Source organism: Pongo pygmaeus, chromosome 15, assembly GCF_028885625.2.
Source record: "Pongo pygmaeus isolate AG05252 chromosome 15, NHGRI_mPonPyg2-v2.0_pri, whole genome shotgun sequence".
Classification (NCBI taxonomy): domain Eukaryota; kingdom Metazoa; phylum Chordata; class Mammalia; order Primates; family Hominidae; genus Pongo; species Pongo pygmaeus.
In genome coordinates this window covers 92,313,255-92,340,226 of record NC_072388.2, presented here as the reverse complement: position 1 = coordinate 92,340,226, position 26,972 = coordinate 92,313,255, and the positions used below count along the sequence as shown (strand labels likewise).

The following is a 26,972-nucleotide window of genomic DNA, read 5'->3' as shown; positions in this document are numbered from 1 at the left end:
ATATCAGATAATAGAAAGCAGGATTTTTGTTTCAGGGCTTTATGGGGTGGATAGATAAAATTTTTTGTTTTGTGTCTCTTGCCATGTGTATAATAACTTCTTTCAAAATTACCATAGAACAAGTAGCTTATATATATTTAGCTTTAATTGTCCACCTTTCCTCTCCCCTCTTTTAGTAAAATGCCTAATTATACAGATTAAAGATTGATTTTTAGCAACTTTATTTTAAGGCAGAAAAACAACTAATCAATTATGTGTTATTTGTATGTGCGGTACCAGTGTTGACCTCTTAAATGTTTGTAAATTGCTTACAATGTTAGATAATAATGAATGGTGGTTGCCTCTAAGGATTTAAAACAAAAATTAAAACATTTATTTTCAGTCCAAATACTTTTCCCTGTGTTTTCAAATACTCTTCCTGTAACTATATATTTAAATTGGTTTCATATGTTACTTTTTACTGACTTAGTATATAATTGGTACATTTCATGGCTCAAATTGCAGCTAACACAGATTCATAATTCAAGCTTAAAGATTTACATTTTATGAAAATTTGACATGTGAATTTGACAGCGTGTTATTTGTGAATGAAAGCAGTTTTCAGTAGCTTTTTTAAAAAACTGTGATCTGAGATACACTTGAAAAAATGAATTAAATTATTTTTGTTTCATATCAAGAAATGGATGAAAAGAGGCTGCTGGATCCAGGGTTGAAGGTTCATAAAGGCCTCTGGGATTATACTCTGAAGAACCCGCAGACGGAATGCCGGAGTGACTGAAGAAAATGGGTGCTAATGCATCTAATTATCCTCATTCATGTTCCCCGAGGGTAGGGGGAAATTCACAGGCCCAACAGACTTTCATAGGTAACTTTCAGTTTTTCTAACTTCATTTTCTTTTGTGACTATAATAGAATTGTGTTTTCGGTAGTCTCTGTAGATGACAAAAGAAGTGATCTGTAGTTTATAATAATTCTGCAGCATCTAGGTCTTTTCCCCCAACAAATGTAAATCTTAAATCTGGCTTGTATGGTTTTTGTCTTAAACAAACCACTTGTGCACAGTTGAGCTTTTCTATGTTTTAACCATAATTGCCAACCAATTACCCTAGGCAAACTAGCAGTTTCCATTGGTGTTAAAACAGCGAAGTACATATTTCCTGTGTCCCATTTCATTTATTTTGCCCATACAAATGCAGACTTGTGTAATTAAGAAGAAAAAGAAACATTTCACGATTATATACAAGTAATATTCTTAATTTACAACTCTGCCTACTTTTCATTCCTAAAAAACCCATGATTAAGATCTGTGACAAATGTCCTTTGATAGCCAGAGAACGAAAGACTTTTTCTTAAAAAATTTAGACTAATTTGCCCTGTTTGTCCCTATTTCTTATTTAATATAAAAAATGTAGGCCAGTCACAATGGCTCACACCTGTAATCCCAGCACTTTAGGAGGCCAAGGCAGGAAGATTGCATGAGGCCAGGACAGGAGTTCAAGACCAGCCTGAGCAACATTAGTGAGACCCTATCTGTACAAAAAAAAAAAAAAAAAAATTTTAATTAGCCAGGCATGGTGGCACACGCCTATACTCCCAGCTGCTTGGGAAGCTGAGGTTGGGGAGAATCCCTTGAGCCCAGGAGTTTGAGGCTGCAGTGAGCTATGATCTTGCCACTGCACTCCAGCTTGGGCAACACAGTGAGACTCCATCTCTAAAAATTAAATTGAATTAAATTGAAAACTAAAATGAGTTATTTGAACTTTTTATCTTCTTTTATAAAAAAAAATGCAATTTTGAGTGGTTCGGTAATGTCTGCTTACAGAATTTTTCAGCATGAAAAATGTTAAACGTTGAAAATGAATGTTAAGAAAAAAAGAAACAAATTTTCATTTGTTTAATTTTCTTCTTAGGGACATCATCCTATTCTCAGCAAGGCTATGGTTGTGAATCAAAGTTGTATAGCCTTGACCATGGCCATGAGAAACCACAAGACAAAAAAAAGAGAACCTCTGGCCTTGCCACCCTCAAAAAGAAGTTTATTAAGCGTCGGAAATCTAATAGGTCTGCCGATCATGCCAAGCAGATGCGAGAACTCCTCTCTGGGTGGGATGTTAGAGATGTCAATGCATTAGTGGAGGAATATGAGGGAACGTCAGCATTAAAGGAGCTTTCTCTACAAGCCAGTTTGGCTAGACCAGAAGCCCGGACATTGCAGAAAGATATGGCTGATCTTTATGAGTACAAGTATTGTACTGATGTAGACTTAATATTTCAAGAAACTTGTTTTCCTGTTCATCGTGCCATTTTGGCAGCAAGGTGTCCATTTTTTAAAACACTGCTTTCTGCCTCACCTGAGTATGGGGCAGAGATAATAATGGACATCAATACAGCTGGTATTGATATGCCCATGTTTTCTGCTTTGTTACACTACCTTTATACAGGAGAGTTTGGAATGGAGGACTCAAGGTTTCAAAATGTCGATATCCTTGTTCAGCTTAGTGAAGAATTTGGAACACCAAATTCCCTTGATGTAGATATGCGTGGACTCTTTGATTACATGTGTTATTATGATGTCGTCCTTAGTTTTTCTTCAGACTCTGAACTGGTTGAAGCTTTTGGTGGAAATCAGAACTGTTTAGATGAAGAGCTCAAAGCCCACAAGGCTGTTATTTCTGCACGGTCCCCATTTTTTCGAAATTTATTACAAAGGAGGATACGAACTGGTGAAGAAATCACAGACCGAACTTTGAGGACTCCCACAAGAATTATATTAGATGAGTCCATTATACCAAAAAAATATGCAAAAGTGATATTACACTGTATGTATACCGACGTGGTGGACCTCTCTGTTTTGCACTGTAGCCCCTCTGTGGGGAGTCTCAGTGAAGTTCAGGCTCTCGTCGCAGGGAAGCCAAACATGACCAGGGCAGAAGAAGCCATGGAACTTTACCACATAGCACTGTTCTTGGAATTTAACATGCTTGCACAAGGTATGAAGTTCTGGTTTTTAATTCTGATTTATAGAATTACGTATTGATCTTCCAAATTGAAAACACAACCAATATATTCTATGATTTCAGTGTTTGGGATGTTACAGGGTCAGTTTTTTTGAACCTTCAGTTATGACATCTGAGACAGATTGAGGATCAGTATTAATGTGGTTCTTTATTTACTATTAAAATCAAGTATTCAATACTAATGACTTCAGAGCTTTAAATGAGACTTGAGGTTCTTTCTTCCCTAATGTAAGACGATAAGTATGGGAATATATAATTACCAACCTACACCCTCTCCACCCAAGGTTTGAAAGAGCCCAGTTTCCCACATTTTGAGTCTCATATTTATGTTCAGTACCTTGTTGATGTTTAAATGTTTGGATAAGAATAAAAATTCATTACAAAAATGAAGATAGTCACATTTAGATACGAATTTAGTTGAATCAGAATTGGGCAGGGTTTCTGATTTAAATTTTAAAATATTCCTTATCTTATTTTTAGATTCAACTTGTACATCAAGCCACAGCCTACAGCATGTAGAACACAGCGCTAGACTCATGTGCCTTCTTCATTTAATTTAAACTAAAATTTTTTTAAAATTAGGACAGCATGTTTTTTGTGTTACAGGCAAACAAATTCATGAAAGTTACATTAAAAGAAGTATATATCTGTTGGTAAATGTTAGAATCTTAACATTTCAGAGCTGGAGAGAGACCTTTTGTAGGAGAGCAAAGACAGTTTGCTGTTTTGACAGAGTGCATTCTTAGCTTTCTGTGACCATATATTAAAAGAAAATAAGCTATGTGACATGAGACTACTTGAGAAATTTAGCTAATGCATATTAGCTAAAAGAACATTAGAAGTTGCCAGTTAGAAGAAAATATTAATGGCTTGGGTAAGAGACATGAATTTAAATAAAGAAAGCCAAGTACTGAACTTGAAAATAATATGTATTATATGGTTAACTCAGCCTGTCAATAGGGCTTTGAGAAATTGAAAATAGCCCCAGTTAAATAACAGCATTAAGCTAGTCCCAGTGGTGTGTGGTTGTAGTTCTGTCTACTTGGGAGGCTGAGGCAGGAAGATCGCTTGAGGTCAGGAGTTCAGGGCTGCAATGAGCTGTGATCGTACCTGTGAATAGCTACTGCACTCTACTCTGGGCAACATAGTGAGAACTCAGCTGTATTTTTTTAAAATCTCAGTAATAAAATGGGAAGTTATACAGAAGAAGGCGTTGATAAACATGAGTGGGAAAATGTTGAGATTTCTTCTACATAAAGAATCTTTTAAAACTTTACCATAATCCTTGTATAATAGATGTTTTATTACAACAATCAAAATGTCATTAAAACATTTTATTAGTTTAGAATAAGAATCATTGTATCAATAATAGACTATTTAGATGTCAAACTGTAGGAAAAATATGTTATCAAAAATAGAGTAGCAGTTTAAGCTACTGTTTTTCTGTAAAATCAAATTTGTCAGAAAATGCTTCTACAGAAAAATTTGAAGTTTGCAACATTACCAAAAAGATATAATAATCTATATTTTCCCAAAATATTTTTATTTTTGATGCCTTTTAATGAGAAACCAAATTATATAGACTTTGTATGAGAAAGCATTCTTTAATATATGTTTTGTTTGTTTGTTTGTTTTTAAAAACGGAGTCTTGATCTTGTCACCCAGGCTGGAGTGCAATGGCGCAATTTCGGCTCACTGCAACCTCCGCCTCCTGGATTCAAGTGATTCTCCTGCCTCAGCCTCTTGAGTAGCTGGGATTACAGGCTCCTGCCACCGTGCCCAGCTAATTTCTGTATTTTTAGTAGAGACAGGGTTTCACCATGTTGGCCAGGCTGGTCTCAAAACTCCTGACCTCAGGTGATCCACCTGCCTCGGCCTCCCAAGGTGCTGGGATTACAGGCATGAGCCACCGCACCTTGCAGGTTTTTTTAAGTTTTAGATGCAAAGTAAAATTGTCAGCCAACTCTAAGATCTTTGGTAATATTTGATTATTTATCTAGAGTTTATCTTGAGTTAATTTCCTTTTTTTTTTTTTAGTGTTTAGCTAAAAGTTATATTTTATTCAGTGTATTTAAAGATATAATTCTTTTTGCATTACCTAATCTGGTTACTTAAAACAAGCAAAAAAAAATCTTGTGTACAAATATTCCCTTAAATGTGGATATATATGCTCTTCTTTTTCCCTTTGTTACTCAAAATAGAGTTTATTTTTGTTTTGTTTTTGGTAACCCATGTGGGGCATATCTTTCCCCCATACCCATGAAATATTCATATTAAGGTTTATAAAAGACTATAACTTTAACATAATTTTTATCTCATTTCCATAGGAAGAAGAATATTAGGTCACTTGAGGTAGGATTTTATACCATAAAGCTCAAGAATTCAGGTTCTAGAACCAGACAGACTGGGTTTCAGTTCTCTACTGTGTCTTAGTTTGACCTTAACCAAGTCACATAGCCTAAGCCCCTCTTTTCTGATTTGTAAAATAAAGATAGTAAACCCTATAAGCTATGATGATTAAAGGAAGTAATATATGTTAAATGATCTGAATAGCACCTGTTACATAGTAAACATTCAGTAAATGTTAGCTGCCAAACTATAATAATCACCACAACGTATGTCTCTCACTACCATATAGTTTTTTTCTAAAAATAACTTTAAGTTTAAAAAGTAATTTTACTAGGCCAGGTGTGGTGGCTCACACCTGTAATCCCAGCACTTTGGGAGGCTGAGGCAGGAGGATCACTTGAGCCCAGGAGTTCAAGACCAGCTTGGGCAATATAGTGAGACCTCGTCTCTACCAACAACAAAAAAAAAAAAAAAAATTAGGCCTAGCACAGTGGCTCACACTTGTAATCCCAGCACTTTGGGAGGCTGAGGTGGGTGGATCACTTGAGGCCAGGAGTTTAAGACCAGCTTGACCAACATGGTGAAACCCCATCTCTACCAAAAAATACAAAAATTAGCCAGTCATGGTGGTACACGCTGCTAGTCGCAGCTACTCGGGAGGCTGGGGCAGGAGAATCGTTTGAACCCGGGAGATGGAGGTTGTAGTAAGCTGAGATTGCACCACTGTGCACCAGTCTGGGTGACAGAGTGAATCTCCATCTCAAAAAAATAAAAATACAAAAAAAAATTAGCTGGGTGTGGTGGCACACACCTGTAATCCAAGCTACCCGGGAGGCTGAGGCACGACAATTACTTGAACCCGAGAGGGGGAGGTGCCCGTGAGCCAAGATTGCACCACTCCACTCCAGCCCAGGTGATAGAGTGAGACTTTGTCTTAAAAAAAAAAAAAGTCCAAGTGCAGTGGCTCACGCCTGTAACCCCAGCACTTTGGGAGGCCGGGGCGGGCGGATCACGAGGTCAGGAGATCGAGACCATCCTGGCTAACAAGGTGAAACCCCGTCTCTACTAAAAATACAAAAAATTAGCCAGGCATGGTGGCAGGTGCCTGTAGTCCCAGCTGCTCGGGAGGCTGAGGCAGGAGAATGGCGTGAACCCAGGAGGCGGAGCTTGCCGTGAGCTGAGATCGCGCCACTGCACTCCAACCTGGGCAACAGAGTGAGACTCCGTCTCAAAAAAATAAAAATAAAAAGGCGGTATTGGCAGACAGCTAGAGTGGTTTGGCAAGTGGGTAAAAGAAAGGACTCTTGGGGCCAGGTGCAGTGGCTCAAACACCTGTAATCCCAGCACTTTGGGAGGCCAAGGCAGGCGGATCACCTGAAGTCAGGAGTTCGAGACCAGCCTGGCCAACATGGTGAAACCTCCGTCTCTAACTACAAAAATTAGCTGAGCATGGCGGTGCATTACCTGTAATCCCAGCTACTAGGGAGGCTGAGGCTTAAACAATAATTGCTTAAACCTAGGAGGCAGAGGTTGTAGTAAGTCGAGATAACAGCCCTGCACTCCAAGCCTGGGCAACTGAGTGAGACTCTGTCTCAAAAAAAATAAAAAATAAATTAAAAAAAAAGCCCAGAGGGTTGGGATTCTTGGCCTACACAGAGAATGTGTTTTATATCAGTAGGGAGGAGCAGGCAGTAGGCAATGGCAAGTAGATAACAGGGCCTCAACTTACAGGCCTGGCATTTAGGACCAGATTCAACTTCACTTGATTTTCATTTAAACATAACAAATAGAGTATGTTTAATTTTATTTCCTCCTTCAAAGCCCTATTATCATAGTGAAGGAATAAAACGAATATAAACTCTCAAGGACAAAGAGACAAAGATACCTAAGAAGAAAACAACAATGGGGTAGAAGATGTTGAAATTTTTGGAAAATGGAAAGCAGATAGAGACTTGATTACTGGCTTAACAGAGGAGCATCCTGTAATTAGATGCTGTAAAGGGGGCTACTGAGGAGAAGTGAGGCAGTTCACCTGTTAGAGCTCTGGCGTGGCTCAGGCCAGGTGGAACTAAGTACTCTGGAAGGAAGGGATGTGCATAGCGTAGAACTAAGAAGACAGAGTTGATTTTAAGTCTGAATACTGAGTGATCAGACCCTTTCCCCAACCCTGGAATTCATCTTTATGTATGGTATTAGAAAAGGATGTGGTTTTGTTCTTCTCCATATAGTGAGCCAAGTATTCCCTACTAATTCCCTATTCCTGATTTGTGCCACTCTTAAAGCTGCTATGTATGCATGGATTGTATTCAGGCTTCAGTACTCAATCTCCATTTTGTCCCAGTGGTCCATTTGTCTGTTCTTGCATTACTGTCACTTGCAACAAGGTGACATGCCCTTGTCCCCGCCCCCTCAATTCGCCTCTCTGCTACTGCCCCCACAACAAAACACAGGAGACCTGAGATTTTCTAAAATTTTCTGAATTTTCTAAAGCAATTAGAGAGATTCCAAATCTGGAAATAGCTACAGAGGAGGGTAGGGATGTGGCACAGGGTTGAAATCTCTAATTATGTGAAACCCTATGGTGAAATCACCTACTTCCTTAACCCCTGCTGTAATACCAGCCAGGCAAATACAAGAAGAAACTGGAGTCCTGGAAATGGTGAACAGCTCAAAAGTATATACACTTACAGATACTGATGTTTTGGGTTTCCACAATGAAATACTCAGGGGTTATAAAATGAAAAAGCCAGCTTGCCTTCCATTTGTTTTACAGAGGAGACTACAGTCAGCAGGCCTGCCTGTGCGGCGGCAGAGTTTTCAAACAGCTGTTTACTGCCTCAGTCTTACATATGAAAACCCATCCAAGGATAACTGGACATTTGAGGAAAGCTTCCAAATTGAGACAGAGATCAGAGCAAAAAGAACAAAGTCCTGGAGAAAACAGACAATGAAGGGAGCAGAAGAAAACTTCAGTAGAATCAAAATATCCTTATATAAAAGAACTTTTTATGGAATCAGTGAGACATAAGCAGGATGCCATTAAAGTAAAAACAGGAGCTTTTAGAAATAAGATAGCAGAAATGAAAGATATAATGGAAGCATTGAAAGGTACAGTTGAGGAAATCTAGAGAGTAAATAATAATAAAGAGATGAGTGGAGACAAATAAAACCAGAGTATTCATCCAGGGTCTAACATGTAACAAATAGTGGCTTTAGAAATATATACCAGAGAAAAGTGAAGAGAAGACAGTATCTAAGGAGTAATATAAGAAATATTTCCAAAACTAAAGGAATTTCTATATAAAAAGTTTCTTTTTCGGAACACTAGGGAAAAAGAGACAATTTTAAAATGTTGCAGGGAGGAGAAAAATTAGGTTCCATGCAAAGAAATAGGAATCAGATGGTATTGAGATTTTCAGTAGCAACAACTGAATACCACAATACAGTGAAGTAGTGTCTTCCAAAAGCTGATGGAAAATTATTTTAAACACAAAATCCTATATTTAGCCAAACAGTCAATCAAGTGTAAGGCTAAATAAAGGCATTTTTCAGTCATACCTTGAAAAACTGCCTGTGTGGGGATATTTCCCCTGCTTCCCCACTCAGGCAGCTGCTGGGAATGTATTCCACCAAATGACGAAGCAAACCAAGAACAAAGAAGTGAAGGATCTAGAAAATGGGCTTCAACACGGGAAGGAAGCAAAGGGAGATCCCAGGCATCAGCCACGCAGTAGGTCTGGTGGGCATTCAGTCTAGCCCAGACTGGGAGGATGAAAGTCTCCAAGGAAAGAGGTGTCTGGGAAGAAATCAATTACTTTCAATGTTTGAACATTAAATAGCAAATGACAAAGCAATTTTATGGCTCTTGTGGTGCATTTATGAAGAATTAGCAATAAGTTCATAGAAAATGAAGCCAATGGAAAAAGAAGAAATGAATATTTCCAAGATAAATTTAACATTACATATGAAAGAATAAATAATTTTAGTACACAGCATGGCTCAGCAGTAAGCACTATTTAATTATAAACACTAAGTATTGACTCAATAAAAATAGTAATATAGAGAGGTAAATACTAGAAGAAAGAGCTAAAGAATTGAGAGTAGTTACCTCTGGGGAGCAGAACTGAAAGTGGAAGGGATGTAGGACGGGGTGGGGGCGCAGGGGGTGCTTAGGGTTAGCATTGTGTTACTACCAGACTTTTTAAATGATGAGCATATACTACTTTGATTACAAGGTTAACTTTTTTTTTTTTTTTTTTTGAGACAGAGTCTCGCTCTGTCACCCAGGCTGGAGTGCAATGGCCCAATCTTGGCTCACTGCAACCTCTGCCTCCCGGGTTCAAGCGATTCTCCTGCCTCAGCCTCCCAGGTAGCTGGGATTACAGGTGCCTGCCACCACATCCGGCTAATTTTTTGTGTTTTTAGTAGAGATGGGGTTCCACTATGTTGGCCAGGCTGGTCTCAAACTCCTGACCTCAGGTGATCCACCCACCTCGGCCTCCCAAAGTGCTGGTATTACAGGCATGAGCCACCATGCCTGGCCCAAAATTAGCTTTTTAAATGTAAAGATATGACATCAGTGCCCATAAGAACCAGAGAGACCAAGAGAAGGCCACAATCTTAAAGAACTGGAGACTTTATTATATCTTTGAGGTCTGTTAACTAATGAGCTCATGCTTATAATTTGAATGTACAGAGGGCTGTTATTTATCCCCATTGGTCATCCTGTCAGCCTATGAATGTGGTGGGGCTCAGAGATTATTAACTAGCCTTTTCCCAGGTTTGGAAGTCACGAAGCTGTAGCTCATACCAGCTCTTCTGACTCTAGGCCCAGGAATTTGGGCATGGTAGGAGAAGGGAGAAATACTAGACCCAATTTCCAGGGATGAGGGTGGGAGGCTGTGGCCTACTCTTAGGAACAAAACAGAAAACTAGTGATTGAAACATCAACTTGTAGGAGCCTCAGCTGTGAGCCCGATTTGTTGCTGAACAACAAATCATTACCCCCGACTTGGGTTGAGGGTAATGTGGGCTCAGCTAGGAGGTTTAAAGCTGTAGGGTCAGGGATCTGAGTAGCTCACTCAAACTTTGCTTCAGAGCACTTAGCCGGAGAACAGGGGCTTGGTACTGTTTCAGCCATTGTTTCCTGAATAGATAGCATTCCTATATTAGTCATTTGACTTTTCTGGCTGCCCAGCATTAGGACCTTCTTCCTAGCCTTACTGTGTAGGTCTTCATAGGAGGCAGAGCCCACCTCCCAGTAGAAAAGCCTTAAAGGTCATATACTTTCTTCTGCAGCCTTCTCTAGTCAGGGTTAGTGGTACAGAAAAGCAGGGACTATAGAGAATTTTTTCTGGAAGCAGAGTGGGGCAGCAACATCTAGTGGAAAAGGAGAGAAGGCCATGGCAGTGGTGCTATTGATGACATTCACTATCCAGGGACAGAATGTAGGAGCTTTAGTGGCCAGGGTCCCAGGCAACTCAGGGTCTTCACTGGGCTTCCATGTGGTGGAGTCCCCATTCTGCAGCCTGTCTTAGTCCATGTTTACTGAGTGGGACTCCAGCTTTTCCCAGCAACACTGTGGATTAACAGTGTCCTTTCAGATAAATTCCTTTTCTCTTTAAGCCAACTAGAGTTGTTTTCTGCTATTGCAGTATAAGAAGCCTGATTGGTAGCAGTACCTATATTTAAAAGACTAGTATTTAAAATTCCAAAAGAGATGACTAGATTGGAAGAGTCTCCAAAGAAGGACCACATGTTTGATCACTTTGACTTTTCATAATGACCTTAGCATATACTGGGTAAACACCTCTGAAAATGTGAGAACAGTAAGAGTATACCATTCATTGGTAATTTTTTGAGGAAAAGTTCATTGTTTAGGAGAACTATAGATTAACTCATGAACTTTAACCGTCCTTGTCATAAATACTGTTGACCTCAGAGCAAAATACCCCAAAATTAGCAGCAACATCTACATACATATTTACTGTAGACTTCAAACTGCAGATTTTGTTTTTTCATCTTGATCACAAATGCATTTTTCAATCTTTACAATATGAAATTTATTTATAACTTTAGTTCCAAAATGGACTCTGTAATGCATTTGCCCATATTTTTAGTCATAATGGATGTGATTCTATTTTATTGAATTAAAAATCTAACAGAAGCAACTGAAAGCAATGACCTCGTTTTTTCTCTTAGCAACTTGGTCACTTTCCAAGAGTGTGTGGCTTGAAACAAATGCAAAATAGCAAAGACTTACTGTCCCCACTCACTCATCCATTTCACCCTCTTCCCAACCTCCACTGTCTACATATTGACACTCTTCCCTCTGTCTCAGTTCTGTTGAGTTGACAGTTTATTTTACTTCTGTCTATAATTGTTTCCTCTTCAGCAAATTTGAATGTACTTCCTAGAGAAGAATGGGGCCAAGCTAAAGACCATTATCAACAGATCAGAGTAGTAAATGCAGGTTTCAAACATGCAACATAGATGAAAAGTTAATCTCAGTTTCATATTTATATATATGTTTATATATAAAACATAAATTTATATATATGTAATATTGCATCTTTTGTTTTAAAACTTAAGTCATTTTTCATAGACTACAAACTCTTCACCTCTGACCCTCTGCTCTCACTTTTCATTTGTCTGGGGGGTATCTTTGCCTTTGATCATTAAATGTCCAAATTCTGCCCTAACCTTTAAGACCGAACTCACATGTTTACTTTCCTTGTTTTGCTTAGCCATTCCAAGTTAAAAGAATTTTCTACATCCTGAGAATTTCTAAAACACTTTTTATTGTTCTTAGGGTTTTATATCTTGTAACTTGTTTTGAAATTACCTAAGTACCTGTCTCATTTCCTCTATCACCTAGTGTATTGTGTGCTCCCAAAGTTGAGTATCAAAATCTTGGTCATCTTTGAATAACCTGAGAACCTAGCACACTTAGTATACTGTTCTTAGTATACTGTCAGTTACATGTTTCGAATTATTTTTAATACCTTTGAAAGCTGAGTAACCTGTTCTTTAAAAAAAAAAAAAAAAAGTGGGGGGGGAGTGGGATAGCAGGGGTTGTAATAAATTTTATCCCTAGGAGTTGCAAACAAAATAAAAGCACTTAATCCCAGAATAGGAACAAAATATGAAGTATTATTTATAAAATTAAGTTTACATATGGTCTAAATGGTATAACTCTCTACCATTTAATTCACGGTTTAAGTTTAATGTCAGAAAACCTGTCTCATCAACTCACTTTACTTGTCGGTTCATTGATTTAAAATAGAATATCAATTGAATTTAGAAAATTCTCAAAAGCCAGTTTAATTCTGTTCATCTTTTGAAGCCAAAAAAAGTTTATTCCAGAGGCAGTCTGTCATTCTGCACTAATTTATAATTTAGATCAAAGAACTAATTATATATCTAAAATTTAATAATAAAAATGTATAGTAATAATGAGAATTAAATTTATGGTAAATTATATAACAGAATGTTAAAGTAACTTGGAAATTCTTAATCTAAGTTAAGTATCTTTTTACTTCTTACTTGTCCTGTTTGATTTATTAAGGGAAAAGAAAATTTTAAGGAGTTGCCTGCCAGTATTTCTTTGTCTATTGAAAGTGGAATGTTTATTCACCCTTATTTATATACTTAAAAGACATTGTATTGGCCTGGCGCAATGGCTCATGCCTGTAATCCCAGCACTTTCGGAGGCAGAAGCAGGCAGATTACTTAAGACCAGGAGTTCGAGACCAGCCTGACCAACATAGTGAAACCCCATCTCTACTAAAAATACAAAAATCAGCCAGGCATGGTGGCGCACACCTGTAATCCCAGCTACTCTGGTGGCTGAGGCATGAGAATTGCTTGAACCAGAGAGGCGGAGATTACAGTGAGCTGAGATCCTGCTACTGCACTCCAGCCTGAGTGATAGAGTGAGAGACTGTCTCAAAACCAAACCAAAACAAAACATTGTATATAAATAAATGTTATAGCTTGTTATATGACTTTTAAAATGTAAATATATATCAGGTAGTTTGTAGCTATAACAAGAAATGGTATCTCTAAAATACGCACTGTTAATTTGTAGTAGAATCCATTAAATGTCTAAATTTCTTTTTATTTAAAATAATGCAGAATTTGGCTGGGGACGGTGGCTCACACTTGTAATCCCAACACTTTGGGAGGCCATGGCGGACGGATAGCTTGAGCTCAGAAGTTCAAGACAAGCCTGGCAACATGGCAAAACCACGTCTCTAAAAAAAATACAAAGAAATTAGCCGAGTGTGGTGGCACACGCTTGTAGTCTCAGCACCTCAGGAGGCTGAGGTGGGAGCATAGCTTCAGCCCAGGAGGCAGAGGTTTCAGTGAGCTGAGATCGTGCCACTGCACTCCAACCTGGGCGACAGAGCCAGACCATGTCTCAAAACAACAGCAACAACAAAAATTACACAAACTTTAGTTAGAAGCTTTCTCAGCAAGCAAAACCTTTTCTCTGATAATAAAATTCGAAAGATGGAGGGAGAAGGCAAAATAGCAGACTTTGTAAACTTATGGCATCACATTTGTCTTGAATTATCGAGATAAGTGTTCTTCACTACACCTTGCACATACCACCATTTATATACGACTTTCAAAGTAAAATAGAATAATTAACATCAATTGAGGCCAGGTATGATGCCTTCCATCACCAAGGAATACAAAATGAATGGAGTCTAAGATACAGGTGATTTGGTATAATGAAAATAGGACTGGGGAGGAGGCATTACTGACTAAAGAGGGAAAATGACAGAAGGAAGGAAGAACCTCTGCATTGTACAAATATCCTGGCTTTTCAAACTCAAGAGTTGAGATACAGTTGAAGTTTCTGTCTTAAAACCAAGCATAGGCCAGGTGCGGTGGCTCATGCCTGTAATTCCAACCCTTTGGGAGGCCAAGGCAGGCAGATCACGCGGTCAGGAGTTCAAAACCAGTCTGGCCAACATCGTGAAACCCCATCTCTACTAAAAATACAAAAATTAGCCAGGTGTGGTGGTGGACGCCTGTAATCCCAGCTACTCAGGAGGCTGAGGCAGGAGAATCGCTTGAAACTGGGAGGCAGAAGTTGTAGTGAGCTGAGATCGCACCACTGCACTCCAGCCTGGATGACAGAGAGAAACTCAGTCTCAAAAAAAAAAAAGCATTGCTCTTATCTCCTAAAACATCCAGAGGAAGACTATCACGAGATGTAAGAATCTAGTTGTAGAAGTGGAAAAGAAACTATTCCAAGAATTAAGATAGATTGATAATGATATTACTTAGCTGTTACTGTGAAAACACTGTACTAAGATCTTTTTATGGAATACCTCACTTAATCTTTACAGTAACCTATGTGGTAACTGCTATCATGCTTCCTGTAATAGAAATGAGGTAACAAATCCTAAGTTGCTACCTCTCCAAGGCTATTTCAACAGATCAAAAGATGAACTTCAAAACAAGAATGTATTGAGCACCTACTCTACACTCAGTGATCAAGCTTCATGTATACTTTGCACTTCAGCAGACTTTAGATAATACGATTGATAACATTCATAAATAAACTATCTCCTATAATAACTCTCTGGTAAAACTTTACCTCTGAATTAATTCATTTCAAAAACAATTCATGCTCATTGCTGGGGGAAAAAAGAAATGATACAGAAACATATCAGAAAGTGTATTTTTGTCTACTACCAATGCTTTTCCCAAATCCTTATTAGTGATATACTGTGTCCAGTTTGATGGTTTTCCTTACAAATCTTTATATGTGCATGTCTGTGTGTGTATTTAATGTGTGTATCTTATTCTTTTATAAATAACATCACGCTATATAACTTTTTTTCATACTTAATAAACCTTGGGAAAGTGTTTATGTCAGTATATATAGAGTTTACTTTTGAATAACTGATGTTTTTTAAGTTACTATCTAAAAATATAAGTAATAGGTCAGGTAGTCAGATAACACAGATAATACTAAAAGCGTTTAAGAACTATAAAGTCTCACTCCTCTGTGATAACTACTGTCAACAAAAAGTACTTTTTGGGCTAGGTGAGGCGGCTCATGCCTGTAATCCCAGCACTTTGGGAGGCTGAGGCGGGTGGATGGGTTGAGTCCAGGAGTTTGAGACCTGCCTAGGCAACACGGTGAAACTCTGCCTCTACCAAAAAAAATACAAAAATTAGGGCACAGTGGCTCATGCCTGTAATCCTAGCGTTTTGGGAGGCCAAGGCAGGCAGATCGCTTGAGTCCAGGAGTTTGAGATCAGCATGGATAACATGGTGAAACTCCATCTCTACAAAAAAAAAAAAAAAAAGAGCCAGGCATAATGGTGCACACCTGTGGTCCCAGCTCTTTGGGAGGCTGAAGTGGGAGGATCAAGAGCCGAAGAAGCACAGATTGCAGTGAGCCAAGGTTGTGCCACTGCACTCCAGCCTGGCTGACAGAGTAAGACCCTGTCTCAAAAACAGAACAAAACAAAAATTAGCTGGGCATGGTGGTGGGTGCCTATAGTCCCAGCCACTCAGAAGGCTGAGATGGGAGGATTGCTTGAGTCCACCGAGGTCAAGGCTACAGTGAGTTGTGATTCAGCCTGGATGACAGAGCAAGATCTGTTTCAAAAAAAAAAAGATGCCTTTTTGTAAATAATACCTTCAAAGGACCGAATCTTAGTTCAGAGTATATATATGATGGGACTGCTAAAACACTCAGTGAATATAAACTGTCCAGAAACTGCTTGGCTTCAACCATTTTTTCATCTATTTGGTCTCTATTGTAAATTAACATGGGCTAGCCTTACTAAATATGTCTCCACAAGGGGATTACTTGATATATTAAAAGACTTTGAGCTCTGTTATGATTCTTTGCACTAAAACCTTTTTATGTATCTCATACTTAGTTATTGACATGTTTATGTTTATAAAACTTCTGATAAATGTTATACATGTCATGAAATTTAAGGGTGAAATATACATACATCTGAAAGTAGTGCCAAAAAACTGAAAATATATTTGCACACTTAAATGTCTTTGTTTCTAGCAATATTCATCTTCAACCATAATAGCCTTTTCTGAAGTGGTTTGTTTGGTTTTTTATATTAGGTTTTCGTTGTCAGTGTTCCTTTCTGATTGATGTTTATATTGTTTACATTAAAGAACAGTGCTGAATTTTGAAACCGATTCACTAAATTATCTCTGGAAAGTGCATGGGCATTACCTTGTTTTTCTAAATCTTTTGACATCTGAGCTTGTATCTAATTATGAGCAGTCAAATTTTTCTAAGCTAAACTGCATGATTAGTTGTTATTTTTATGCCTCACTTAAACCCTAGATTGATAGTTTTTTGTTTATAAGTATGAACAGTAAAAATAGTAAGAAGCTAAAGTTTTCCGTGGGGTGAACCACTTCTAAACTACATTTTGATGTCAAATTTTTAGAGGCAGTAGATTAAATAAAAGTAGATGGATACAGCATTATAAATCTGATCATCACATTAGGTCTATAAACCTGAGAGAACAGCTGCTGTCCTAGTTTTCAAGCAAATAAAGGTAACAATGGGACATTATTGCTAAAAAAGATATAGCCTATCAACTCAAATAAGCCCCTTGGTATAGAATTAGCACCATGATTCCTATACTTATTTAACAAACACTTATTGAGCTCTTACTGTGTGCCAGAACCTGAGATTAAAGTAATGAAAATGATAGTCCATCAGTCTGGCCAACATGGTGAAACCCTGTCTCTACTAAAAATACAAAAATTAGCTGGACGTGGTTGTGGGCACCTGTAATCCCAGCTGCTCAGGAGGCTGAGGCAGGAGAATCGCTTGAACCCGGGAGTTGGAGGTTGCAGTGAGCTGTGGTCACGCCACTGCACTCCAGCCTGGGCAACAGAGCGAGACTCTGTCTCAACAAAAAAAAGAAGAAAAGGATAGTCCAGTGTTAAGTACCAATAGGCAGTTACAGTGTGAGTGCCCTAATAGAACACTGGATGCTGGGGGAGTACCTAGGAGGACGAGAAGCCCCAGACCCCAGTATGGAAGGGGAGGGCAGGAGGACATATCAGAAACTTCCCAGAGAATGAGACCAGGAGAATGAGTAGGAGTTAAGCAAAGATTGGAGGGGAAAGCGAGCATATCAGGCAGCAGGAACTGGCCTAGAGATAAATGAGAGCTAGGCCTTTTTGGCTGGAGAGGCTGGGGTTGCAAAGAGAGGTGTGGCAAGAAATGAGGCAACAGAGGCAAACACGGCTATAAGATAAAGAATTCAGTATACTAAACTGAGACAGTGGGCTTTATCCTCACTATCGTAAATCTTGTGACCTGATTACATTTGTATTTTCTAAAAGCTCTCTTTGGCTGCGGCATGCAAAGACCGTAAGAAATGTTCTGGAAATAGTGAGGGTCTTAAAAGTACATACATTCTGCTGTAAGTAGATGAAATCTGTAAATTTTATATCAAAATTACTAATTCTTTTTAAAAGTTTTATGCTCTGTGTATTCATTTGTTCAGGAGAATTTGTGGGGCACCTGTTCTTTTTCAGGCACCGTGTCAAGCACTTTACTCACGTTGTCCTCTATGGTAGGTTTTTCCTCCATTTACAGCCAAACTGGGTACCAAAAATATTGTCACTCACCTAAGTGCTGGGATTACATGCTTTAGCCACTATGTATGGCCAAGACTATTAAAATGGACAGAAACTTGAAAGATATGCTTCTATATGGATAAACAGTCATGTACCACATAATGATGTTTCAGTCAATAGCAGACCACATGTACAACGGTGGTCCTATAAGGTTATAAAATACATACTTCCACTGTACCTTTTTAATGTTTAGATGTGTTTAGATGAACAAATACTATTGCATTACCATCTTACAGCTAGAAGGTGTTAAGGCCAAGATTTGAATCCTGGTCCTTGTGATTCCAGAGCTACTCTTCCCCAGGTAGGGGGAAGAGGAAATATGATCTCTGAGGAGAAATCATCTGTGAGATGCACTGTTTTGAAGGGAGCACATGATCATATGTAAGAGGTAACCACCCAGAAGATATCAGAAAGTTTTCTGAAAAACTTTTTTTTTTTTTAATATATATATACATATGGAGTTTCAGCCTTGTTGCCCAGACTGGAGTGCAGTGGTGCAATCTCAGCTCACTGCAACCTCCGCCTCCTGGGTTCAAGCGATTCTCCTACCTCAGCTTCCCAAGTAGCTGGAATTAGAGGTGTCCACCACCACGCCTAGCTAATTTTTTGTATTTTTAGTAGAGATGAGATTTCACCATGTTGGCCAGGCTGGTCTCGAATTCCTGACCTCAAGTGATCCACCCACCTCGGCCTCCCAGAGTGCTGGGATTACAGGTGTGAGCCACCACGCCTGGCTGAAAAACATAATTACATGGCTGTACCCCAAAAGCTTTGGTTTTTCCCTTCAATGATATTCTTAATTCCATTATAATAATTTACTATTCATCACTAGTGGGGTAATGGTCTGAGGATAGTAAACAAAATACAGGTGTAAATGGCTAGCTTTTGTTTTCAGATAAAGAGGTGTGAACCGCTGAATCTGCTGAGTAGGAGGATTGTTTTTATTTAACATTTTAATAAATCTGACAGGAAATTATACATTTGGGTTGTCACTGTGTCTGTTCTCATTACAGGTGTTTGACTTGCCCTGCTCTCTTCAGACTACACTCCCTCCCTTCCCCCTTGCACACCCCGCAAATCCTGTGCTTGCTTTGGTAGTAGAATACATCAGTACAGTGGGTACCCTTATCAGGGAACTTTGATTATAGAAATAGCTGTCATTCATTTAACATTTACCATAAGGTAAGCAATGGACTAAGAGCTGTGTGTATATTATTTAATCCTCAAAGTAACCCCCTAGGGTAGATGGTATTATCCACATTTTTCAGATAAGGAAACAGGCAAAGATTTCACACATCACACAGCTAAAGAGAATTGGAATTGGGTTTCTGGTCAGTCCACCTCTAGTGGTATATCCTTTCTGTCTCTTCCAGCAAGATGCCTGCATATAAGAATGTGCTCAATTTCAGAGATTTCCGGCCTCCTGTAGGTCCCAGAGTTAGCTCCCCCTGCATTACAGTAGAGGGCTATATGTGGTGTCTGTGCAGAGAACTGACATCCCCATGAATGCTTTCCCTTCATTATGCTATTCTCATTACCCCCACGTTTAAATGTAAACATTTTAAATGCCGTGTTAGATAACACTAATTTATGAAATAAACATTAAAGAAATATCAATCTAGTCAATTGAGTACCTTAAGAATTATTAACCTGAGCCGGGCACAGTGGCTCGCACCCGTAATCCCAGCACTTTGGGAGGCCAAGGTGGGCAGATCACCTGAGGTCGGGATTTCAGGACCAGCCTGGCCAACATGGTGAAACCCTGTCTCTACTAAAAATACAAAAATTTTCTGGGTGTGGTGGTGCGTGCCTGTAATCCCAGCTACTCAGGAAGCTGAGGTCAGAGAATTGCTTGAACCCGGGAGGCAGAGGTTGCAGTGAGCTGAGATCGCACCACTGCACTGTAGCCTGGGTGACAGAGTGAGACCCCATCTCAAAAAAAAAAAAAAAATTTTTTTTCTGTGTGTGTGTGTCATGGCTTGAAGAGAAATCGTTCATGAATTGTGTGTATGTTTTAGCTTCCTCTACTAAGTTACTAAAGTTATTCCCTAGAAGTTTTCAGCTGCTTTTCCAGCTTTGTCTGCTTTTGTCCCTCACACAACTTGTCAGAAGCTATAAGAATAAAGAATATAAACATTGTGTACCTTTTCACACACATGCAGCATGAATCTCAGTGATTGCCTCTTTCCCATTAGACCCTTTTAATGTTCTCCAGGTAGATAGCCTTCTCATTTCCTTTCCAGTATTCACTTGGTTTTATAGTCAGTGATTAATTTTTTACAGAGCACTAAGGAAAAGAACTTCTGGCAGCTTCCATAGCCTGGTGGTACTTTTTTTTAACTTTTAATAGGTAATACATTCACACGGAACAGAATTCAACATGGTATTCAGTAAAGAGTCCCCCACCCTTCCACTTTGTTCCCCAGCCACTCAGCTGCCCTTGACAGAGGCAACCAGTGTTACAGGTTCCTGTGTACCCTTTCAGATAGATAATCCAGAGATTGTCTCAGAACATAACCTAAAATGTATTGTAAGGGAGCATAAAAAGATACTTAGATTGGAAATATAGTATTAGTAATGCCTGACTGGCATTTAGCTCTTGCAGGAAAATCTTGTGAGACTTTTTTTGAGACAAGGTCTTGCTCTGTTGCCCAGGCTGGAGTGCTGCAGTGGCATGATCACAGCTCACTGCAACCTTGACCTCCCAAGCTCAATCAGTTCTCCCACCTCAGCCTCCCAAGTAGCTGGGACTACAGGCATATGCCACCATGCCTGGCTAATTTTTAAATTTGTTTTTAGAGACAGGGTCTCACTGTGTTGCCCAGGCTGGTCTTGGACTCCTGGGCTCAAAAGATCTGCCCCACCTAAGCCTCCCAAAGTGCTGGGATTACAGGTGTGAGCCACCATGCATGGCCAAGACTATTAAAACGGACAGAGACTTGAAAGATACGCTTCTGTGTGGATAAATGGTCATGTACCACATAATGATGATCCAGTAAACAGCAGACCACATGTACAACAGTGGTCCTATAAGGTTATGTAATAATGTACTTTCACAGTACCCTTATAATGTTTAGATGTGTTTCAGTGAACAGATACCATTGCATTATAGTTGCCTATGGTATTCAATACAGTGACACACTGTACAGATTCATAGCCTATGAGCAAAAAAAATGGCTTTATATACTGTGTACCCTATGTGTGTAATAGGCCTTAAACCATCTAGGTTTGTGTACATACAGTGATGTTCGCACGATGATGAAATTGCCTAACAATGCTTTTCTCAGATGGTATTTCTGTTAAGTGACCACTGTTAAGCAATTTTAAGACTACACTCTGTGTTATGCCTCTTTACCCAACAGGGACAACCAAATTCCAAATATTAGCTACAAGGATATAAGAAACAAAACACAGAAAAATACAACTTTAAAAATTTTTTTGCCAAACTATAATGCATCCTTGCCTAAAATATAAATTATATATTCTTCCAACTGTTCAGAGAAGTGGTAAAGTTAGGTGTGTTCTGAGAAAAGAAAGCCGAAGAAGATAAAAGGAATAGGGGTACAAAGAGCAAACTGAAGTGATTAAGATTGTCCAGTCTGTCAGAAAGTATATTACTAAGGTGGCCATAAATGTAGTGCAACAAGTAGACCCTAAGATGAACACTAATCTCCGTTTTCTGGTATTCACACAGTAGTGGGTTATATGTAGGTTCTATCCGTTGCCATTCTCAATCCACCTGAGAATTTAGGTAGCCCCCCACTGTGTACCATAGCCTTTTGTACACCCCTTTTGTAGTACTTACTACATAGAGGTGAGATTGCCTACTTCTTTTTCTACCTTTCTAGTACATTGTTAGCTTCTTGAAATCAAGAGCTGTATTATTTATCATTGTATCCCTCACATATAGTACAGAGCCTGGCCAAAGCTCAATATTTTTTTTAAATGAAAGTCTAGAAAGGTAACCTGGAATCCAGGGCTGAATGACCCATTAGTTTGACCAAAATCTAGAGTGGCAATTAAAAATAACATTACTTCTTGTAGACCAGTGTCAAAACTGGAGATTTTTGTATCTGCTCTTTCTTAGCCTGGGTTCCCTCCAAAAAGTAGAGCCTCGTATAAGGACTTGGAAGCAAAAAGTTTATTTTGGGAAATTCTACCAGAGAATAGGAGTGGGTAACTGATGAGTGAAATGGAATGAGAGCAAGCCAATACAAGCATGTGTTCTGAGCTGATCACTGCTGTGGTCAATCAGGCATAATCCTACAGGAACTCACTGAGGAGCCACATGGAATGTACTTCAGGATTGTCTTCCAGAGGGAAGAAAGAGGCGACATTTACCTACCACCTTCCATCCCTCCACTGGAAAAGTGTTTCCAATAGGGTGTTCACTCCCTTGCATCTCATGGTTCGCATATGGACAGGTGCCCAGCAGATTCCCAGAGGTGCCGACGCCAAGGGTCAGAATTTTCACAGCAGACAACAAAAGATACAAAGGTACGGCTGAGGCAGGGTGCTGTAACTGGGCTGCTGTGGTGAAAGGCAGAGAGGTTGTGCAGTGGGCACAAGAGTTGCTTAATTTAGTCTATTTCTTGCATCACTCAGATCAGTTTGTGTGCTCCATCATCACCGAATCTTCAAGATGGTGGCCAGCCACACCTCTACAAAAGACTCAATCAGGGAAGAGGATGGGATTAGCCACAGTCCGGCTGCTACAGCTGGCTAGAAGTTTCCTCTGATATTCTCATCATAACTCATCCAAGTTCAGTCAGGGAAGCTGAGCAACTCTGACCTACAGGATAAGGGAATTATTCTAGGAATTGGACCTTAAACAATTGTAGGAGAAGCTGGGGAAGTGAGTCCAAAAGGGAGAATAGGCTCCAGAGGAGTTACCAGCCATTCAACCTGAGAAGCCAAGCACATCCAGCCACCAAAGTGGGACTGCGAAGGGCAAGCTCCTGAATGGAGAATGGCTGTTGTGTCTGGACCTGTAGCCATGCATCTGGGGATGGGCACAGGGCCAGTGTTGGTCAGCAAGGCTGCAGTTGGAAGAGCTAGATGCAGAGCAGAGGAAATCTAGGCTCCCCTGGCACCTCTGCGACTAGCAGTCACCACATCTAGCTACAGTGACTTTTAGAGAGTAATGGGCACTGCGTCATGTCTGCCTTCCAAATTTCACACATTTCTCTTTTGGCCAACTGTGACTTGGAACCATATAGGGATGGAGATGGTGGAGAAACAATTATCAGCATAATGTCCTTCTTCCCTCACCCAAACTAGATTTTTGTCATTCCTTGCCAATACTTCAGCAGGCCTAGGCATCCTACCAGGTGTGAGCCAGACCTTCATCCCAGAGGTATTTGAGCTCTTAGTTTCTTTATCAGTAGTTGCCACAATCACTAGGTTTCCATTATCCCTCAGCAAAGAAGCACCAGAAGATGCCGCAGTGAATCCCCTGGGTTCTGAATGAACTGCTGCTGTATTGCCACAGACCTTGCACCTCATCCAACACAGTCAGGATCCACTTGTACGAGTGTACCTTCAGGACCTGCCAGTGCATATAGCCAGGTCTTATCGTTCTTTGGGCGCCTACACTCTTTCCTCCCAGAACAGGGACTGTATTTGCCCAATCAGACTGTGCCGGGAACATGATCCTCATTATTGGTTTGGAGGTGGTGAGAGAAGGCAGGAACTGATCTTAAAGAGAACAAGCATTATCTTTTCAGGCACCTGCAGGGTCTCCAGATGAAGGAGGCTGCTGCTCTCTAGCAAGGAGTTGGGGGAGCTGCTTCTCCTAGCCCAAAAAATTCAGGTAGATCTTGGGGTTTAATATTCTCAGTTAAGCCAACCAAATATCCCCATTCCAAGTTTCTGTGTCCAAGTGTTCCTACCAGGACCCAGATTTTATCATAGAATACCTGTCAAGGCTTTCTTTCATATCTCCTTTGTAGTTCTGATATCTTTTAAGTCTGGAGCCTGAATTTTGGCAGTCTGCCCTGCAGCTGCAAGAAATAGGGTCTTTTCAGACACTGACCTGGAAGTCTTCAGACTTTGAAGAATGCCTAGATTCAAGGGTTGGCTAACCTGAGCCTGTCATTCTCTTTGTTCACGGCCTCTAAAGTTGTTAATCCAGCCAGTATCTAGGCCTTATAGTCACTATGTTTCCATTCCATTCAAGTGCCACCATGATTGGTGATCTGATACTTTACCTTCCACATATACCTCATTTTAATCTGCTCCTGGTGTTGTCATGGTACTATGTGCAGGGGTTATCACCATGTCTCCTACCAGTAGGAATGGGAGGGGGAGACCTTTTGCCATTTGGTCAGTGAGTAAGGTAGATCTAGAATCTCATTCAAGAACCTTGTTTTCTAGGGCCATTTCTGTTACTAGCTATCTTCGCTGGGTGTCTCCTCCCATTCCCCGCAGTCCATGCCGAAAGCACAGCCCAAATCAAAGGCTGACATGCAGGTCATTTATTCAGTAAGTATCCCATGAGCAGGAGTGAGGGGGAGCAGTACAAGAGTGGGTCATTGAGCTGATCACCACTGCAGACACGTGGGTTTAGACTCTTCTTCAGAATTGTCCTCCTGAGAAATAGTAGAGAGGAGCATTCATCCAACCAGCTCTCAGAGTCACAGCATCTAAGGACCGACAGTGCAGAACACTGAGGCGCAGGTTGACTTGTCTTCTAACCCTTATATCTGACACTCAGTTTTTGCTTTGGATCCGGAATTCCTGGTTGCCTTTTAAAAATAGATTTGTAGGTATGATGTGATGATAGTGCTGTTTTAAAAAACTTAAACCTTTCAGTAGTGTGCTCTGTATGCATTGGAATCCTGGGTGGAGGGAAACAGTAGGAAGCTTTTCAGTAATTGGTATGTGAGATGCTAAGGATTTGAACAAAGGTGGTATTCTAGTGGGAATGGAAGAGAGACTAATTGAAGGGCGTTCTGAAGACAAATCTGTAGGACACATTGGTTAGATATTGAGGTCAAAGGAGGGCAGAAAGGCAGAGTAGAAATTAAAGATTTATAGGGTACTGTGTAGACACATTTCTCCCCAATTTCCAGCATAATCCTCAGAACTTCAGATTCTTTCAGCTGACATGAGAAAATAAGACTCACAGGATGTAGGTTTGTTTTTTTTTGTTTTTGAGACAGTCTCATTCTGTTGCCCAGGCTGGAGTGCAGTGGTGCAGTCTTGGCTCACTGCAATCTCTACCTCCCGGGTTCAAGCGATTCTCCTGCCTCAGCCTCCTGAGGTCCTGAGTAGCATTTTTAGTAGAGATGGGGTTTCATCATGTTGGTCAGGCTGGTCTCAAACTCCTGACCTCGTGATCCGCCCGCCTCGGCCTCCGAAAGTGCTGGTATTACAGGCATGAGCCACTGTGCCTGCCCACAGGATGTAGTTTTTGTTCGTTTTGTCTTTTTGAGACAGGGTCTTATCTGTCATTCAAGCTGGAGTACAGTGGTATCTCTTGGCTCACTGCAACTTCTACCTCCCAGGCTCAAGCAATCTTCCCACGTCAGCCTCCTGAGTACTTGGGACTACAGGCGTGCACCACTATACTCACCTAATTTTTGTATTTTTTGTAGAGACAAGGTTTCACCATATTGCCCAGGCTGGTCTCGAACTCCTGAGCCCAAACGATCCTCCCGTCTTGGCCTCCCAAAGTGCTGGGATTAAAGGTTTGAGCCATCGCACCTGGACAGGATGTGTTTTAATCTGGTACAGGCTGAGTGAGGGTCAAGAATTTAGTGATGCAGCTGCCTGAATTTAAAACCTATGGTCTTTCACTTCCTGCCACACTCACTTCCTTTATTTCTTAATTTCTTTTCTCAGGGTTCTGAATCAGTCATGTACTGGCTAGTAAGAAAGAATTGAAGCAACTTTTCTCTCAAGCCTGTTTGTACTTCAGTTCTTATTTCTAACTCTGGTGCCTCTGAAGAGTCACCATGCCAAGTCTAAGGCCGGCCCTCCTCTAAACTTACGATCTTGTTTTATGTTGCATGGCAAGCTGTAATCTCCCTGTTCCTTTTTCCTTTCCCCTTTGCCTGTTTCTTCCTTCCTCTTTCCACCCCGACCTCAATATGAATCTGGAAGCCGTTTATACATTTCCTGATGGACATGAGCCAGTGGAAAGGTTCCCACTGGTATTGGTGAAACAAGTAGGGTGGCATTGTAGGAATAATAAGTAAGGGGGAAACAAAGATCCTGACAGTGTATTCAGGAGAACTGTCAACATTGAGGCTATTTTTAGTTACCAGAGGGACAAACATGAAAAGGAGAAACAAAAATTGATAATAAAAACAGAAAGTGATCCTATTTAACATGCAGCAATACAGTCATTTGTGTTACTGAATTTCAGATTGATTTGTTAGCTCTTTAAGTCTCAGCCTTCAGCCTTGGTCATTCATTCATATTGGTTATGTTACTCAATGTTTTGAGGGAAGGTATTTTTGCTTACATTAAAGATTAGAAAGAAAATATCCTAGTAAAAGAGAATAGAGGAAAGGATTAAATAAGTAGGAGATGGATCTGTAAAGTGTGGTTATCACATAAGCAAAAGAAATTGTAAGAAGTTGACTTTGTACTACCTGCCAACCTCCCAACAGCATGACTGAAAGTCTGCCTGAGCGGAATATATTGGTGCCTTTTATCCATTAAATGCTTTGGCTACAGGTGGAATTTTTCTGTTACCAGGAAATTGTTAATAAAAGCTTTTTTTTTTTTTTTTGAGACAGAGTCTCGCTCTGTTGCCCAGGCTGGAGTACAGTGGCGCAACCTCGGCTCACTGCAACCTCTGCCTCCTGGATTCAAGTGATTATCCTGCCTCAGCCTCCCGAGTAGCTGGGACTACAGACACATGCCACCACACTCAGCTAATTTTTGTATTTTTAGTAGAGAATGGGTTTCGCCATGTTGGCCAGGCTTGTCTCAAACTCC

General features: G+C 40.0%; 1 protein-coding gene across 7 annotated transcripts in view; it reads left to right on the top strand.

Annotated features, from left to right (window-relative positions):
* BTBD7 (BTB domain containing 7) overlaps positions 1-26,972 on the top strand; it is a 98,452-nt gene that overhangs the window by 38,525 nt on the left and 32,955 nt on the right. For 5 of the 7 annotated variants that reach the window (XM_054447445.2, XM_054447444.2, XM_054447446.2 and 2 more), the window contains exons 2-3: positions 678-865; positions 1,911-2,990. In XM_054447445.2, coding sequence (XP_054303420.1) covers positions 784-865; positions 1,911-2,990 — 1,162 coding nt within the window. In that variant the 5' untranslated portion in view covers positions 678-783. Of the gene's footprint in view, positions 1-677; positions 866-1,910; positions 2,991-8,139; positions 11,706-26,972 lie in introns of those variants that run through there. The other 2 variants (XM_054447447.2, XM_054447449.2) reach the window with 1 other exon arrangement.